The 18833-nt window shown below is 43.6% G+C and overlaps 1 protein-coding gene across 1 annotated transcript; it reads right to left on the bottom strand.

Moving 5' to 3' along the window:
• Positions 1–4096: 4096 nt before the first annotated feature.
• On the bottom strand, positions 4097–13820 carry HAO2 (hydroxyacid oxidase 2). The gene is made up of 9 exons (XM_068401927.1): positions 13803–13820; positions 13649–13697; positions 11840–11992; positions 10922–11073; positions 9819–10102; positions 9233–9448; positions 7259–7417; positions 5470–5539; positions 4097–4178 (listed from the first exon to the last, which is right to left on the bottom strand). Exons 3-9 carry the CDS (start codon positions 11968–11970, stop codon positions 4123–4125), a joined length of 1068 nt encoding a protein of 355 aa, XP_068258028.1. The 5' UTR covers positions 11971–11992; positions 13649–13697; positions 13803–13820; the 3' UTR covers positions 4097–4122.
• Positions 13821–18833: the final 5013 nt, after the last annotated feature.

Below are 18833 nucleotides of genomic sequence, written 5' to 3' on the forward strand. Positions count from 1 at the left end.
AAAGATTTCCTTCACAATTGTAATGACAACATTCTTTCCAGCATCTTGTTTTGTTGGCTTTAAACGAAAGCTGGGACTCTGGAGCCTGAAATCAGAGTTTTTTCTGCCTCAGCAGAGCAGCCTTGAGCAGTACCTCTGCTCCAAGGAGCACAGACTGCTGTGAGGAGGGGCATGAGCAGACCAGCCATGCCATGCATGGCACATTGAGAGAGTCTGACTGCAAGTGAAAGGTATCTAAGTGAAATGCAGGTGAGAAATGGATGATTTTTCAGTACCTGGATTTCTGCAGTGAAAAGGGATTTCTTTCAGTGAATGGGAGTGTAGAATAAGAAGCAAAGGCCTTGATGATAATCTACCAGGAAGACAGAGCACCTCATTTTCATGGAAACAGAGCTTAAGTGCAGTTGTCCCAGCCGATCACCATCTACTTTCCCATTTCCCAGCATCAGCTCCAGAAGACAACAGCTGCATTCAGACACCTGCTCACTCTCACTGCCTGCTAGTGGCAACAGAAGCAGCTGGCTGCCCCAAGGAAAAGCATTAAGGTCTTGAGCCATGGAAATGCTTCACTGCCTCAAGTTAGTCACTGGCAACAACTCACCTTTTGTGACTTTTTTTCCTGTTCCTTCCCCCAAAGCTCCTAAAGCCTGGTGTCTAGGTCTTCTGGAGCATCCAGAAACAGATTTCAAAATATCCAAATGCTCAGTGGGAAATCGCCAAGAGTTATCAGAGGCAGCATGCTGGAAATCCTACTCCTCTCCAGATCTTAGCCAGATGACTCAGGTCTGCTATCAGATGCCTTCAGCCACTGCCATTTGCATAAGCCAGAAGCCTCTCTTCTAGCAAGTTTAGGACCTAATGAGCCTCATTTTGTTCTTCTAAGATATGTGCAAAGGAGGTGCTGCTGCTGCCCCCACTTTTCCTTGTACAGCAGGAGCCTGTGGGCAACATGCTCAGAGGGAACTGGGGGAGCACACATGCCTTCTCCTCAGAAAAAGCAGCAGCTCTCTGCCAGGAGAGAGTCTTGACCAGAGAAGCTCATAGGCGGTTTCCTGGGAGGAGAGCTGGCACTTTCTTGTTGAAATTTGGCCACATAGTACTCCATATCCACTGAACTGGGGTTAGGTAACCATGTGGCCCTGCATGGCAGTGACTCCTATAGCATTTTCCTACAAGTAATTGCTAGGTGAAGTGATGACCTCATGCCCCCACCTTCACCCTCATGCACAGGACAACCTCAATCACTAGCCTACAAAGCATCACTCTTCCCTGCCTCCAGCCCCTTCTTCTTGGTGCTTTTACTGAACAGTGGCACAGCTCCAAGGAGAGGAGAGAGAGGCCCCACTTGGGGATGCCTGTGCCTGGTGCCCAGGGCAGTGCAGTTTGCAGGAGACCACTGTCTGATTTTGCCTTCTGTCAGGTATTCAAGGTACTCCACCCACGCAGAATACCTGGCTTCTCCAGCCTGATTAACTCGTGCAGGAGGGTGTGAGCTGCTCAGAGAAGGCACAGTTGAACCACCTTTTATATATATATACACACACTTATATAGTACTTATATTTATGTCAAAGAACAGGGCAGGGGGAGAGCACGTCAGTATTTTCGGATCCTGCAGGGTGAGGCACCAGCTGAGTGGTAGAGCCTTGGACAGCACTTCTGGATTTGGATGTCTTCTCTCCAACTCAGCCCTACTTTGCATGACTCAGCCCTTCCCATTCTTGCAGACCTAGGGGATTAGCAGAGAGGAGAAAGAAGAAAATAGCTGCAAGTGTACAAGAAAGGGAGCCTTGAGTGCATGGGAAGACGGGGAGGTGCACTAAGCAGAGGAGGTGCCCAGCAAGTTGGCACTTCTTTGGCACAAAGTGACCTTTTTGGCATCCCATTTCTGCCCAGCATCCCTCAGCCATTTTGTGCTGCCCTGAAGTGCCATAAAAGCAGTGGCTGCACCACTGAGTCTGGCCTTAAAAAATAGTAATAAGAAAACCAGGTCAGGTGTCTTACCAGATATTTTTAAGATCACATTGCATTTTTAAAGATGAGGCACATCATTAGCAGCTTTCATGTGTGTATAGTCCTGGTTTACCTAGCCTCATTTAAAAGACCTGATTAAACTCAAGTAGTTAAATCAGTTAAACTCTTTATGGAGATTCAGCTTATTTCCTGTAACACTGGCCCAATTCCTCACTGATTTACACACCACATTTATAACAAAGACCAAATGTGCACACAGGGGTTTTAGCCATTTTAAATAGATGAATTCTGTTTACACCTTTACTTGGACAGCATTATATAAAGATTAAAAAACAAGTATTATTAAACTCCTCCTAGGGAGAATAGTTCAGAGTAAATACTCATGCTGCAGCCTATTGACACAGACAAACCCCAAGGGACATCAGCTCCAAATGGTACAACATCAACAGACTTCTAGCTGCAGGACCCTATCTGCCCCCACTCTGCCTCACCTCCACTCCCCAGTAGCTCCCTCAGCTCTAGGCAACAGCAGGATTCCTTGGTCTCCTATCCAGGCAGTGAGAAGGCAGCTCTGGCATTCCCACCAAAGGTCCGTGACACTGGGAGGTTCATGTTACTCAGCAATATACAGAAATAATAGCCTAGATGAGGACTGAAATTCTTCTGAAGAAAAATAATGGGGAAGGGGGGCTGGTGAGGGACAGAGAGGTGATGAAAGGAGGTGGAATGAGGAAGAAAGAGGAAGACTAGATGGCGTAGCTGAAGATTGTGCTCTAAGGAGTGCTACAGAAAAGGAACCATCCAGGTGAAAGAGGACTAGAAGAAAAGAAAGAAAGAAAAAGAAAAGAAAGAAAAGAAAGAAAAGAAAGAAAAGAAAGTAAAGAAAGAAAAGAAAGAAAAGAAGAAAGAAAGAAAGAAAGGAAGGAGAAAGAAAGAAAAAAGAAAGAAAAAAGAAAGAAAAGAAAAGAAAAGAAAAGAAAAGAAAAGAAAAGAAAAGAAAAGAAAAGAAAAGAAAAGAAAAGAAAAGAAAAGAAAAGAAAAGAAAAGAAAAGAAAAGAAAAGAAAGAAAGAAAGAAAGGAAGAAAGAAAGAAAGAAAGAAAGAAAGAAAAAGGAAAAGAGCAAGCTCCTAGTTGTTATTAAGGACCCATCCCCACCAGGTGATGGCAGGTGGGTGGCACAGCCAAGGGTGTGCTTCCTTATGGGGAGGCAAGACCAACATCTCAGGAAGAAACTTGGACAAGGAAGAGGTGAGCACGCATTTCTGTTACCATGGAGAGCAAGGGTTTATGCTGCTCTACGCTGGCAGCAGGCACACCGCTGCCTCTGCACCATCTTCTGAGAGCAAAGGCCACGTGCTGCTCGAGTGGTCCCAGCAGCTCCTGCCTGCTTTGTCAGCCTGCCCTGGCCACGTTCATCCATGGGGAGAGACCAGGGCACTGGGTGAGTTATTTATGCACTGCCACAAACTTGTGCTGTGCTCTGAAACTGCATAGGTCCTGACTGCTGTGTGGATGAGTTTGCAGTGCAAATTAACTGCGTAGTGAAGGAAGAGGAGCTCTCTTTGGGGAGCACAGGGTGTTGCTTTGGTTTCATTTCTCTGCATTTAGAAGCAGCAGGCAAGACCCCCCCCACCACCACCATAAAGTGTAGCTGGGGTGCCTGTTAGCTGGTACATCTTATTTCTGTATCTGCTATGAACACATCCAGGAAAGCCCAGGCGGTGGAAGATATCAGTCACAACACTCACTGCTTGGGGCAGGAAAGGAGTGTAGCTTGATCTGCAGTCAGACTTGGTAGGACAACCAAGTGGAAGAAGCAAGGGACATAGTTGTCCATGTCTGGTTGCCCAATGCAACAGAGCTTGGGAGTAAGGCCCAACATAGGTAATGCCAGGGAACAGCCAGTTTAAAGTAAATGTATTTAAGCAAGTAACAATTACTCAAAGTGTTAAAGAACTCTTTGGTCTCAATAAAAGCAGAGAACGGCCTTTGCTAACACGGAGCCTTTCCTAATCTACTCAGGATTTTCCTGAAGGCCTTATCAGATACTTATTGCACATTCAATGTTTGCACCTCCTTTTCCTCTCTTCAGTCTGATTTGGGACCTCAGCATGAGCTGCCTTTCTCCCATGAGTGTTGCAGGAGGCTGTTCACAGCTTTGAGAACTGAACTAGGTGTCGGCCAATCTCTGAGACGCTGGCACAGCCTGAAATAAATAGAGAAATGAAACATGTTGGTGAGAGAGGAAGGTCTGTGGATGAAACTTGGAAGACCCTCTCTCTGAGTCATGGTCTAGTCTTGTCTGACCCATGTGGGGATAGGTTGGTACTTCAAAAGCTCATTCACGAGAGCCCTACTCCTCACTGGCATCTTCAGCCTTGAGGTTAGGCACCAGGCTTCCCACACAGGATTAGTTAGACACTTGAAAAAATAGGATCCTTATAACAAGCTGAGCAGGGAGCCTTCTGATCCAGCCAGTCATGAAAGCTAGACAGAACAGACACAGGGATTACTGTGTGTCAAGTGACCAGAGGTCGAGATTTGCATTGCCATTTCATGTGGTCAAATCTGGGTGGAATTTCACAGCCCTGACAGAAAGGTCCCAACCTGCTACTCTTGCTGAGTTCAGTGCCCTTTTGCATGTAAAGAAGTATGAGAGCCTCCTGGAAGAAAACATCATAGGAATCTTTACTAGTTGAAAAAGTAACCCAAAAAAACTAGGCTATTAAGAAAGGCCCAATGGGATTTCAGTTCCAGTCTCCCAGTCAGTGTTGCTACCCACTTGAGCTCATGGTCACTAGAGCATGAAAATCTTTAAAACTTGATTTGAAGTGGGATAAGACCCTTTGCTCATGTTTGAATACTTCTGCACTGGACCTACATGTCGTACTTGTTCATGTGTGAAACTGGAGTTTGCACTGGGCTGTGCAAATTTGCTGTTCAGTGAGGGAGTCAAACATGGCAGCTACAGGTAGGAGCAGAAGTGAGAAATGCAGAATGAGGAACAACAGTAAAAGCTTGGAGGAGACACAGAGGCTTTTAAAGCATGTGGGATGCAGAGATTTGAACCTGCACCAAAAGACTATTCTCTAATACACAGAGAAAAATTCTGCATCCATTTTTTCTGAACTTTTCATGCAGCAAAAAAATTGGTTGCATTTTACCCTGGTAAACATTAAATTAAATACTGAAAAGCATATGCAATCCCCAGAAGAACAGAAATTCCAAGTTTTGTTCAGCTCTACTTAGTAGTTTTGCATCTCTTTAACTGGGTCAGAAAGCTGCTTTAACCTAATTCCTCCTTGCAAGCTTCATTGCTATGGACCTGAAATGCCAAGTGGTTTCACAGAAAGCAATCAATCACCTTAAATACAGCAAACAGAACCAGCACAGCTCACACGGATTCCCTTTTTGTGACCCATCCGCCAGGCTTCTGATTTTAGATGGCTTGCAAAACCTCTGTATCACAGATTACAAACCACCTGCAAAACGCTTACCAGCTAAGGCCATCGACAAACGAAACTCATCCTGCAAAATCCTCAAAACTTCTTGAAGTCCTTCTTCACCCTGTTCCAACAAAGAAAGCAGTCAGGGTAAAGGGAGCACTGGCACAGAGCAATGCTGCTGGATGCTTGCACTGTGAGAGCTGGGACAGTCCCTTAAGTCCGTGCCAATTCCAGTCTCTCATACAGATGAATGATTAAGATGATATGATGGATGCGCTCAGTCCATCACAGGTTAATTTAGATGCTTTTCCTTTTGTGATAATCTGAGCAGGGAAGGAAAACAAAGCTGTTTTTCACTTCTGACATTTTCTAGCTGTTTTTTTTTCTTAGCTTTAGTTAACCTCCACCAGTGGGCCTGGTTTAAAATGTCAAGCCTTACAAAGCTGATAGTATTTTATGAAGTAATGAGAGTTTTACATATGGTACAGATTTAAAACCTTTAGTTTACTCAGATACTGGACTGAATCTTTAAAAATAGTACACCATGCATTTTCTTCCGAGCAAGTGACACCAAGAAGCTCAAATTCCAATAAAATGTACATATGATTTTGATCTTACTGTAAAATATTAGAGCATTTTTCTTTTTTCCTCTTAATTTTTGTTTTTATTTCTTACAATAAAGAATGCTTTGGGTGCAGACAATGTCAGTGCTTGTTCATGCCATTCCTCTCTTGTATGCTAGGCCGATGCCGCTGAGATACATCTTTAGGGATACTCTATGGAATATAATACCAAAGCACAGTTGAATGCAAAAAATCCCATCTCCTTTCTGTTTGCACTGTGGAAACAATGCAGGCAACTCACAGAAACACCCTTTCACGTTAGGCCCTTTTTCTCTGGCAACAGAAACAGTGCTGCCAGCTCTTCCAGGTTTCTCACACAATTCAGGTGATTTCTTGCTTAAAGCCTAGCTACTGGAATCCACTGCAATCTCACCACTGGCCAGGAGTCTCATTTAAAAGATAGGAAATGTTTCTAGACCATAAAAATAAATATTTTTCTTCTTCAAGAAGAAGAAATAAATATTTTTCTTCTTCAAGAAAAGCTTGAAAGCTCTAAAGCAGAGGCTAAAAACCAAAATTTAGCAAAGCAAACAACTGGTATAATTACATTTTAATTTTAATCATATTATTTTAAACTTCTGCATCAGAGGCCTAATTCATGACTCTGGATCATAGAAATATGCTAGTAGTTAAGAAGCAGCAAAGCTGGAACTGAGATAGCAGTGGCAGGCTCAGGCACCTACAGGACACAGTTGTGCTCACTCTTGACCAAAATGTTTCAGACATCAGTGGGATGGAGTTCTATTTGTATTTCTGAAGAATTCATAACACTGCTATGAAACTGCTGTATCAAAACCATATATTTTTTTCCAAGTAAGCTGACAGCAAATAAAATTGTCAGACTCATCTAAAGAGTAATAATAATAATAGTAAAAAATAATCTGCCAAATAAGCCCACCTCCAATTTTCAAAAGCACTGATGGTCCTGAGTCCTACAGTATTTTAGCACCAAACTGCAACACCAAGAAACCAGGTCCTACAAAACAATGTTATCAGCTTCAAAAACATATCTGAAATTGTAAAATTCAGTGGTATTTTTAAATCACAGAAAATGTCTGGTTTTGATTCAATTTGGGGTGTTTCCACTTAAAATTCAGGAAAAAAAAAAGGGTAAGATTCTTCACTGGTGAAAACTGCCTCTATGACTTTTAAATAACAACAACAAAGTGTTGGAGAGTATGAGAAGTAGACATAGAAACTCAAAGCTCCTTACTCACCTTGTAAGCCAGACCCCATAAAGCTGGTCTTCCAATAAAGACACATTTTGCTCCCAGTGCCAGTGCTTTTAACACGTCACTTCCTTTTCGTATTCCACCATCTACGTAAACTTCGACTCTGCCTTGTACTGCCTCCACAACCTCAACCAGAGCATCAATCTGCAAAGAAGCAGCCACTCTCACCTTGAGGTCAGCTTTGGATTCCAAGGGAAAGAGGAGATATTCCAAAGAGACAGGCAGGGATACAATGCTTTAATAGTGTACCTTCTCAAAACGAAATGTGACAGTGCATCACAAACAGCTCGGCACCAAAAGCTGCAGAATAAAGTGCAGCTCCCTGTTCTGTTTGCAAGATAGTTAATTCCATTTTCCGGTGCTTTTCTTATATTGATATTCTTTGCTAGAGCTTTCTGATAAGTGAAAAAGTAACATTTTCACTTGCTTTCTGAAAGATTTTAAAAATAAATTTCAATTGAATGAATTGTCATTAATATCATACTTTCATTTGAGACAATGATGAATGATACAAATCTTTGTAAAAAAGGCTGATGTCAAACTTCTCCCTGCTACTGTCCAAATTGCCTAAACTTACATTTCAACCTAATCCTGGTGACCACCTGTCGAAAGCCTCCTCAAACCCCCTAAAGCATCTGTGAAGGATTTCATTTGCTATGTAGTACAGTCAACGTATCATTTCCTCCACGCTGTCTGCTGATTCCCAAAGGTCTTTTCTGTAGAGCACAGCGCAGTGCCAGGCTGGCAGCGCAGAGCTGTACCATGCAGAGATGCTGGCTCTGGTCCCAAAGGCGGTGTAACCAGTGGCAGGACATTGCACTAGACCTAATTAACTCTCCTTCACAGCAAACCCAAAGGTCTCTTCTCTGCAGTCTCTTATACTCTTTTGCCTTCTTTTCATCTTTTTTAAGTAGAGCAGCTATAACTAAGGTTACTAAGTAGTTTTTTTCCAATTGGTCATAATTTTTTTCAGAATTCTAGACTGAAAACTTTCAGGCTGAAATTTTCCAGGAGTAGCTCACCAAGAGCAGGGACAATAGCTTCTGCTGCCAAGCTTGGTACCAGAGGAATAGCAAAGCTGAACCAGTTATCTGCTGTTTTGTCTGTGTATGTAAATAAAGTTTTTAGGTAGAAGAGCAATTTAATGTGAATGCCATTTCTATTATTGTGTCCTTAGCTTTTAGATTAATTTTTTTTTCATTATTGTCAGCCTTGAGATAGAATAGAAGAGAATTACCTGGTACCTATTTTTATTTTACAAAGGAAAACAGAGAAAAGAAAGTCTGTAAGATACTATGCAATACAGGACTGTAAAATAAGAACAATTGGAAAAACTGACAGAAGCCAAATTAAACCAGTGAAATACACATACATCCGAACAGCCCATGATTTCTTTGTAGAGATTAAAAAGCAGGGGAAATTTTCTCCGGATAAGTTATCCTTTTTCTGTCTCGTGGAAGTCAATAAATTCCCTTTTAGACTCAAGTCTGTAAATACGCAAGCAGACCTCTCACTAAATCTAGCTGCTTTGTTTGCGCATATTTTGGCAGATGTGAACAATGAGAATACGTTGTGCTGTCATTTGTACATTTTTGGTTCCAGAGCTTTGTTTTATTTTTGCTGCAGTGCACAAAGAGTACGCGTGCACTGCACGAGCTAATGAAGACAGAGGCAGAAAACTTTTAGTATCTCTGGTCAGTAGTTTATCTGCAGTTATGGCGGTTCAGTGCTGCTTGCAGAACCCTCCCAAGAAGCTGAAAAAATACTTCAGTGGGTAGCCCATGCCAAGGCATGCATCTTACCAGTTTAAAGCTAAAGTACCTCTGCACACATCCACACCCACGCAATGAACACACAAATCCACCAGAAGTATATACATAAAGACGAGCATAGAGATGCCCAGGTTAACACAAATGTGCATACAAAAAACACTCATGAGACATCCATTTTCTCACTTACAGTGGCAGGTCCTCCATCCAGTTGCCTTCCACCATGATTGGACACAATAATTCCCTGAACTCCATGTCTCACTGCCAGCTCTGCATCTTCCTTCGTCAAGATGCCTTTGATGATGATGGGCAGGTGGGTCAGGCTCCGTAGCCAGTAGATATCGTTCCAGGTAACCGAAGGATCCAAACTGTTGGGTGGCAGTCCGTACTCAGAATGGTCATCTCCCTACAGCCATAGGACAGAAGGAAACCTCACCTGAGCTGCAACAATACAGAGGCCCCTTGAAGACTTTCCCTGCCCTAGAACAGATTAATTAAACTTTCTAAAAGACATATTCATCAGCTCTGGAAAGCACGTGTCTCTGGAGCAGAATAATTACAATGGGGATGGAGATCAGTGTCTCTAAGGAAGCTGGACTGGGATTTTGAAGCCAGAACCCACACTGGCAGGAGGTCAAGCCAGGATGCTGCAGAACCAAAAGGGGAGAAGATACGCCCTGGGTACAGCAGATGCCAAAGCAGCAGTTACCCCGTGGTTTTGTCTCATGTGGTACACACCAGCGCAGTGAATGAAAGGACAGGCTCATTTTACAAACCTCAAAGGCTCCTTCCAAGTTCTTCAGTTTCATGTGGGGAGGAAGGCGGAAACCATTGCGGACATCGTCGCGTCTTTTGCCCGTGTAGGGCAGATCCGCGGTGAGGACGAGGCCCTGAAAACCCAAGGCCTCCGCCTGTTGGACCAGATGCTGGGAAACCGCCCTGTTGCGGTGGATGTAGAGCTGGAACCAGCGGAGGCCTCCAGGGGCGGCTGCGGAGATCTCCTCCAGCGTGCAGGTGGAGTACGTGCTGGCAATGTAACAGATGTTCATCGCTTTGGCCGCTTTGGGAGGTATTGGAAAATAATCAGAATCAAGGTCATTCGAAAGCTTTATATATACAGTTTGCAGAGAACACCTGAACTCCTGTTTTACTTATATCCTACCAAACACAGGTAGAGCCAATTGCTCTGCCAATTGGCAAATACGCCCCTGGGGTTAAAAATGGCTATATTTACCATGCACTGTTGTAGGATCACGGTTAAGAAAGCAGGAAAGGGAAAGACAATTTACCAAGTGGTGCTTTCATTTTGCAACTATTTTTTTTTAAAGCAGGAACTTTATTACTGTGTCCTCGCAGGAATGCACTGTCAAATGTACTCAGTGTACACAGAGACACACAGAGAAGAAAGATATTTCCAGGGGTCAGCTCTCCAAACCCACCACGGGATTTGGGAAGAGATGTTATACTTTTCTCCAAGGGAGACCCTGTTCTTATTAGTAACAAGGAATTTACAGGCTGAGTCCCATCCACCACTTTTATGTCCTATCTAGAGCCCACAGCACTGAGGACCTGTGTGGTTCTTGGTGTACATCAGAAATGTGTCCATAGTCTCTGTCTTAAGTTTGCAGCAGCCTCCACAGGGCTGATCTTGTAATAGTGGTAGCTGGAGAAGTAGAGCAATGTCTACATGGCTTCCCATGCACTCTGTGTCACCAGACCCAAGTGGGTCATCCACAAAAAGAAGTGTCAGAAAGTGGGAAGGGAGTTTGCCCCTCAAGCCTGAAGAATTTGCTCAGCCACACTTCAAGTCATCCTAACAGCTTCTTGAGGCTTTTCCACAAACCCCTTTTTGCTACATGGCAACAAGGCAGAAGACTACCTCTGGCTGTGCTTTTCTCTCCATCAGGCCATGCTAACTGGTGGAAGCCGGTAGGGGCGATTCCTACAGGAAAGCTGATTTCAGTCCCTAGGAGCTTAGTCCTAATGTCCATCATGGATACATCCCGCAGCATACGTGGCCGGAAATTAATTCTGTAAGGCAAAAAAAACCCCTTCAGGATGGTAGCTGTTCAGTGGCTTTTCTGAAGTTTCATGGAAACCAGTTCTTCATTTACCTATTGCAATGCATGAATCTGAGCCAATAAAGAAAACAGCATATAACAAAGGCTCTTTGTGCTTTCTGTTCACTTTTAGAGGTCAGTTCAGCCAGCAGTTCAGCCACTTCCACTTTTCATTAATCCCATACTCCTGCTTACTGGCCACAGTACATCATTTCTGCATTTCCCACCTCAGCTCACTGGCTCTTGTTCTCCCACTGTCCATCCCACAGATTCTTTCTACTTGCAGCCCAGTCCCATGTCGCTGCCTTCCACTCCACCATTTGTATGTCTGTCCTCACCGTACATTGTGCCTGCACAATGTCTGCAGCATGTTCCCCAGCCCCCATACTACTTACACGTAGGCTTCCTGCTGTTCACCACATGCTCCCCATTGGATCTCATTCTATTACAGCCGCTCATCTGCTTTCCTGTCATGCCATGCCGTGCCATACCATACCCTACCCTACCCTACCATTTGCCTGGACCCTCAGCGTCCCTTATGCCTCATACAATCTGTGTCATATTCAGGCTAGCATCAGAGCATACAGCGTGTGTCATTCAAGTAAGTGCATTTTGCTTGGGGACCACCTTGAAAAGGTAGAGTGTAAGGAATCTTTGCTTGTGAAGTCCAAATGCTTGCACAAAAACATAGTTTAAAAGCTTCTAGTATAACACCCCTCATTTCCTCTTCTCATTACCTTTTATATGCCAGGATGTTTTCATCTCGAGTGCTACAGTCATCTGCTCCAGCTGCAAAAAAATCCCAAGCAATCTTGGGTAAATACTTTTTAGCATAAGCTTCAAAGTCTGAAAGACACACCATAGCCATTGCCGAGAGAGGCTCAGGGAACCTTGAAGAAAAGAATAACATGGAGTGGAAATTAGATCCCTGAACTGTCATTCTCTCTTCCAGGGACTCTAATGTCACTTAACGCAAACCTTGGACCCATCTGTCGTGCAGAAGAGTTGCTGAGAGTTTGTCTCAGTCTATCTTGCCATTCATCCTCTCCCCTAGTATGAGGAAAACTTACAGATGCAGCCATAAGAGTAAGAAGCAGCTTGCATCTCTGTGCCTGCATCTTCAACAGAAGCCTGAAGAGGACATTTTAGGTCCTCTGCTATTTTAAGACACAGCAATTGTGTAATCCTGTCATAAATTCCATCTTAAAACTAGCTAGGTTATTTGTTCCACTAATTCTCATCAAAGTTTGTCCCAGAACACCATTTGCTGGATTACCCCTTGGGATGGCTCCCTAACTGAACAATTAGTTATGGATTGCAGTGACTAACTTCAAGCTCATAAAATCTGGAAGCAAATAAATACGGAGTCTACATCTAACCTGCTCCAGCATGAACACATTGTAAAACTATGTCCAGACTCTGAGTGCAAGTCACTGTCAAGGCCAGCGCTGCAGAAAAACAAAGTATTTTCTACAGGTCTTAATTTCTGTTTTATAACAAATATCTTCTGCGTGTTTGCATTACATACTGCAGCGCTGATACGTGCTAAAAAAACAGCATACAAAATTTGGACAAACGATGAGAAAACACTGGCAAAAAGCAAATTCCACAACATGAGACATGATTCTAAGAACTACCCTCAATCTTTCAGGGAACAGAAGTGATGTTGTGTGACCCAGATGTCTAATCAAACCAACACAAATGCTGCCTAGCAAATGCCTGCACTTACATGCTTTTGAACCAGCCAGGACTAAAAATTATGCAAATCAGTGTTTTAGCAAACCATGCCCATGTGCGAGGAACCATGTACAAAGCACAGACAAAATCAATTTGCTAAATTGTTTGTTGCAATAATTTCCACAGCTCCAATTAAAACAGGCATTTTGCAAGGTATATGAAAACATGAAGTTTTAAAACAGCTGTGCTTTGGTCTAATTTTTCTGAAAATGTACAGGAAGAAGTAAATAACCTAGTTTTCAGGATTAGCCTCCCACCGCAGATTAGCAGGGGTCACAAGCTTCACCAAAACCAGGCCCATGTGTCCTATGTTGTACACTTCTGGCACAGATAAACACATAGGTCATGTACACAGATCCGACCTGTCAAGCTGCAGACACGGATCTGTCTCACTGAGTGAGGTGCCTGTGTATACACTTGAAAATTAGGACTCATAATTCTCTGCTAGGAAAGAGCCCAAGATGAGGGAGTCGTTGGAAGATGATGAAGAAATGTGACTGATTTCCTCAGTATTGTTTTGTCTTCTCTGACAGGCATTAGTTAGCAAGTGGCAAAAGTATCCCAAGCTCTCTCTCTGTATGCCTTCAAGACATCAAGCACTGCTGATAGCGCAAGTCCTCATATATTATACATCATGGTATACTGTAAACCATGTATCATGACTTCTGCTTTTCCAACTGTTAGAAAGGTCAAAGCCAGCAAGTACAAAAAGGCAAACCAAGTCCTCTCATGGCAGAATAAATGGGAATTTTAAGCAACCCAGGCCCAGTCCTCATTGTCTCCCAATTCAGACCCCATTTCAGACTTACTTTGAGTTTTGGGGAGAGCTGCAGGAGGTAAGATCCTCTCCAAGTTCACCTGCAAGTAGGAGGTAGAGGAGATCTTTTCACTCTTTTTTCTGAAGTCCACCACCAGAGCAACCACCAGAGATTAAACCACTTTCAGACCCCATTTCAGACTTACTTTGAGTTTTGGGGAGAGCTGCAGGAGGTAAGATCCTCTCCAAGTTCACCTGCAAGTAGGAGGTAGAGGAGATCTTTTCACTCTTTTTTCTGAAGTCCACCACCAGAGCAACCACCAGAGCAACCACCAGAGATTAAAGCTCAACCCTGCAGTAAACTTTGTACTGTTTGTATAACACTAACTTTGTTTTGCTATCAGGTGATTAAAAGTTCCTTCCAAAAACATGCATCACCTTGCCAGCAGCATGATTGCTTGGGACACAGCACTGGAGCTGTGCTCTTTGGCAGTGGCTGAAGGCTGTGCATACATTTAGAGAAGCAACAGTGTTTCAGGGATTTCCACTGAATCTCTAAACTGTTGGTAACTTGCTGAATGTGCTACAAATACCACCAAAATGAGCCACAGACAGTGTGATTTGTTATAGCCTGCAGCTACAGAGCCTTGAATCTTTACCACCATATGTGGGAGATGTTTTTTGCTTCCTACTGTATATGAACAAGTAAAGTATCCTCTGTCATCTGCCATTTTTAAAGGGCTATGAGTGCTCTCATGATCTGATTGCTCTCCCACTGGGCTTGCAGATTCCCTTCTTTGGCTCCCCACCCAGCCATCTCCCAGGAGGACCATGGGTCCTCTGCCTTTCCTATGCTTGGAGCTGGTGAGACTTCTCTGTGCTTCCCTCTGTCTACCCTGCTAAGCATTACAAACTGGCATTGAGGTGTCAAAAGATTTATGATGACTTAAATTTGTGAGATATGAAAAGCAAACACTGGACATTTTTATTTGTCCTTTGTTTTTTTAAGCCTTTAGGGGTCATGATTTCAATTTTTCCATGGAGGCAAGACAGCTTGAAACCTTGGTTTTTATTAACTAAAAATTGAGATTTTTTTTTTCCTCATAAACATGTGATACCAGTGCAGAGGGTGAGGCAGAAACTTGTGAAAACATTCCCAGAGTTTTACCACTACTGTTGCCCTCCCAGCCCAAGCAGCCCAGCTGGGGCAGTAAGTGAGCCAAAGGACCAGGGAAGAGCTGGAAGCTGAACAGAACTGCGACCTCGGGATCTGGTGTCCAAGAGGCTTGTCTGATCCAGCAGATCTGACATTCCTGACAGCAGAAATCCTAGGTTGCTGACACCATCTTTGCAGCTGCAGTGAATGTCTATTCTTCTGTTAGATGTATTCACGAGACCCTGCCTAAACTCTACCAGGTATGATCATCTATACCATCGTCTTTTGAAACTTTTTAAAATTCCACCTTCAGAGCTCATTATCCACCGACAGCACTATGAAGCATCCAGCAGTTATGGATATATGTGTCACGAAGGAGACAAGGTGTGCACGCTGAGCTGGAGTGCCCGTGAGCTCCCTGGTTGGCTTTCCTGCCCAGTAGGAGCCGTGCAGCAGACAGCCTTCAGGTCACTTCTGAAGACAAGAGCAAAGTGCCATCTCTATCTGCACACAAGGGAGTGCATCCCTGGGAAGGGAAGGACAATCCTGCGCTCATTCTCCCTCCACTAGATGTCAGCTTTGGGTCATATATATCAATCTATGTTGGTAATAAAAACAATAAAAAAAATCAGTCCTTGATGGCCTGCAAGGCGCTATGGTGCTATGGTATGATCACATCACAAGAGTGCCTGCTAATATGTTTGGAAATCTTCATTCCCTGTGTTTTATTCTTAACATTTTCTGGTGCATAGCATAACAATAAATGTAGCTACACCTGGTCTGGCCTGATGTTCATTGCAGCCTACAAGTTATCTGCAGGGTCCTCTGTTATATTTCTCATTGTGTTGATCTCAGTACGCCCCTACTTTAGGGAAGCACATTGCAGCCAACTCGCCAAACCGTAAAGTTTATGGTTTCATGATTATCATAATTTTACTGGAATTAAAAATAGTCTGTGACTACTGTATTTTGGATCAGGAGAGAGGAAAAATCTCTGCTTTTGTGCTGTGGCTTTTAAGAGACTGTACTTTGCATCTAGATATATTCTCTTCCTTCAGCAATGGACTGAATTCAAAGTAGCAATGGCTTCTTGTCCCATAAGCAGTATTTTCTCTGATACTAGTTAGACTTCTGATTTAGCTGTGAAGCTCTAAAGTTCTACAGAAATCAAAATTTGCCACAGAGATAATACCTTTTATTAGAGCCCCTTCTATATACTTGAAAAAAGTGGACAAGTTTTAAAGTTCTGGAGCTCTTCCATTGGAGTACAATAAAGACTTGAAAAGATTCGTCTCTAAAAACTTTGCAGGAAACTTTGCTGCCTTCTTTTGAGAAGTGAAGAAAATAATATAAGAAATACTCACACATCTGGTTCAGCCTTGCAGGTAGAGTGTCAAGCAGTCAACAACCAAAGCTTCATTTTTGGACTGCACAGCTGGGGTTGTGCAGTTGCTTACTTTTCAATACTAACATAGTCAAAGGCTCGTGACTCCGAACACAAAGATCCTGTGTAAATCTGTGCTCCAGTTCCTATTACAATCACGATGCTCATTACTCCAGTTGCTTGTATTTGTTTGCTTTTCACAGATGGCAAATCGCCATGGGTCAAGCTGACATCTATCTCACTGATGCATCTACTAGTGGTGGGTTCAGTCTGGGACTTTTACAACACTTCGGTGAAGAACCTGGTGAACTCTAAGCAATGTAAATAACTCAGATCACATAACAGTTTGCATACAGTCACCACCAGTTCTCCTTATCAGATGTCTTTCTTGGGCATATGCCCCATGTTTGGAAAGAAAACTCTTTTTCCTTGCATGACAGTCATGCAAGAAAGTTCTCTCAAAATTAAATATTTAAATAGCCATCCCTCTATTATAGGTGGAGATGGCAACAAATCTTATGTTTAACATTGCCTAACACTTTCAATTATAAGATCCAGTTTTCAGTTGCTTTTAATTTTGTCATATTTTAATCATTCTAGGCTGAAATTTTCCATCCTTGGTCTCTGTGTTGAGCTGAATGTTTTGGGGAATGTTTCACTGAAAGCCGGTCAGCAGCTTCCAAGAATGAGGTTAGTGGCAAATATGGTTGTTGGCCCATGCTGAAAATGTCTTACAGTGGGCCATGCTGAAAATGTCTTTCACTGCAGTTCAGTGCTTCATGCAGGGGCTTGAAATTAGCGGGGGCTGATCCCTGGGGGCATCAGCCTGTACTTGCTGGCCATATGAAAATCCAGCCAGATCTGACCTAGCTGTAAATCACTGCTCTGTGCTTGCACATGCTCAGCAGAGCTTGTCTGAAATCCAGATGTTATCGTTACTGAAGACTTGCCTAGTGCAGAGCATGCTTCCGCCCATGGCCGAAGGAACTCAGAAAGCCCCAAATACAGCAGACAGCAGAGGGCTGGCCACCCCCAAGTTCCCACCCTCCATGCCACCTGTGCTTGGATTCAGCCTTAAACAGCACTGGAGGGGAGAAGGAAGAGAAAAATAATGGCTCAAAATAGGAGATGCAGGACAGCACTTAAGGACAGGCAGGGTGGGATGTGCAGATGCAATAAGGTCAGAGACAGAGCAAATGGGAGTAAAACTGGACAGGGACATGCCAGGGTGACAGGACTTTAGGGGGATAGAAGAATCAAGAGAAGGGGACAAATCTGGGGAAGAGGCAGAAGGGGACAGCCTGTGACACACTGGGCAGAAAGAGTTCTAGGAGACTACTAAATATTTGGCTGTTCTTTCTGTAACCACCTCCGCCTCCAAAATCCAGAAGAGAGCTTGATTTATTCTTAGCATTATTCTGCGGAATGGCAAACAGCTACAAAGTCCTTTGGGAAAAAGTGTCTCATCTACCCGCAGTGTTAGAGTCTCAAAAAGGAAAAGTGTTTCCTGCTAGCAGATGCCTCCTCTAGCTCATGCAGCAGGGCTCTGTGCTGTGTTTCTGGATGTCCAACCATAGAAAGTCTCACACCTCCTGTGTACTATCACATGTGGTAAAATGTCATTTCTGAGCCTTTCTTTCTGGCTTACCTAACGTGCCAATATGTCACCAAACTACAAGTCTTCCCATAAGGTATCTCACTTTGACATCTCATCAGCATTAGAGAAAGGGTCTGAAGCAGATGAGGTTTAACTAGCGTTCACCAGGGAGCACCAAGGAAAGATCTGCTAAACCAGTGACAATAGGGCACAGTGAAATCGCAGGATGCAAAAGCAGATTGGGTCTGGAAGGAAATGCCGAGACTGGTAATCCACAGCCAGCTAATTGCTAGTAACGCTGTGTGGGCACAGCCTCCCTGCTTCCAGTCTGTGAGCGTTTAGAGCTGTTCTTGAGATTACCACCACACTGGTCCTAACCTCTGAGCCCTGCGCCATTGGCTGTAAAATAGAGATGACTTTGTTACTACCTACAGCACCGGTTCAGTACCATTCTTTTTTGGCCAGGCTCTGCAAGAGCTAGTGGACTTAGATTGCCTGAAATAAGACAATCCAAATTCATGGACATGTTGGGAAAACTGTGCCTCATGGGGTCCTATCCCAGTTGCCTCATGCTGCCGTTATGGCCCTGTATGTGGAATCTCTTCTTTTTCCTCTAGAGAGTTCAGGTCAGAAAAACAATGATCCTTTTCCCTTACAAGTTGCAGGGATCCCATCTGTCCTTTCACAAAGGAAAAAGAATTAAGCTCAGTGGACTTTCCAAATCACAGGCTGGATTTCCAACTTCATTCCAAACCAAGCCGCAGCAGGACCTTTCATCTGACAATTCCTTTGGCATAGGGGAGTCTACCTCTCTCCCACACCACATCTGTCTTAGCCTCCCTGGACGCAGCAACTCATAGGTAGAGCACAATGTATCCTGCCATCCATCAGTCTGAATCTCCCTACATCTTTAGATTCTCTCAGTAACCTGAATTTTTGTGGTATCCTTTCTTTCGACTTATCCTTACCCTTTTTCATCCCTCCTTTCCCCAACAGAAAAAAAAAAATGGAGAAACTAGGAGCATGCTTCTGGGTCCTACTGTGTAAGTCTGTTCCCTTGCATCTCTTCAAGTGAGGAAGGTCTGAAGTGCTTTGTGACA

The sequence above is a fragment of the Nyctibius grandis genome, chromosome 5 (assembly GCF_013368605.1).
Source record: "Nyctibius grandis isolate bNycGra1 chromosome 5, bNycGra1.pri, whole genome shotgun sequence".
Classification (NCBI taxonomy): domain Eukaryota; kingdom Metazoa; phylum Chordata; class Aves; order Nyctibiiformes; family Nyctibiidae; genus Nyctibius; species Nyctibius grandis.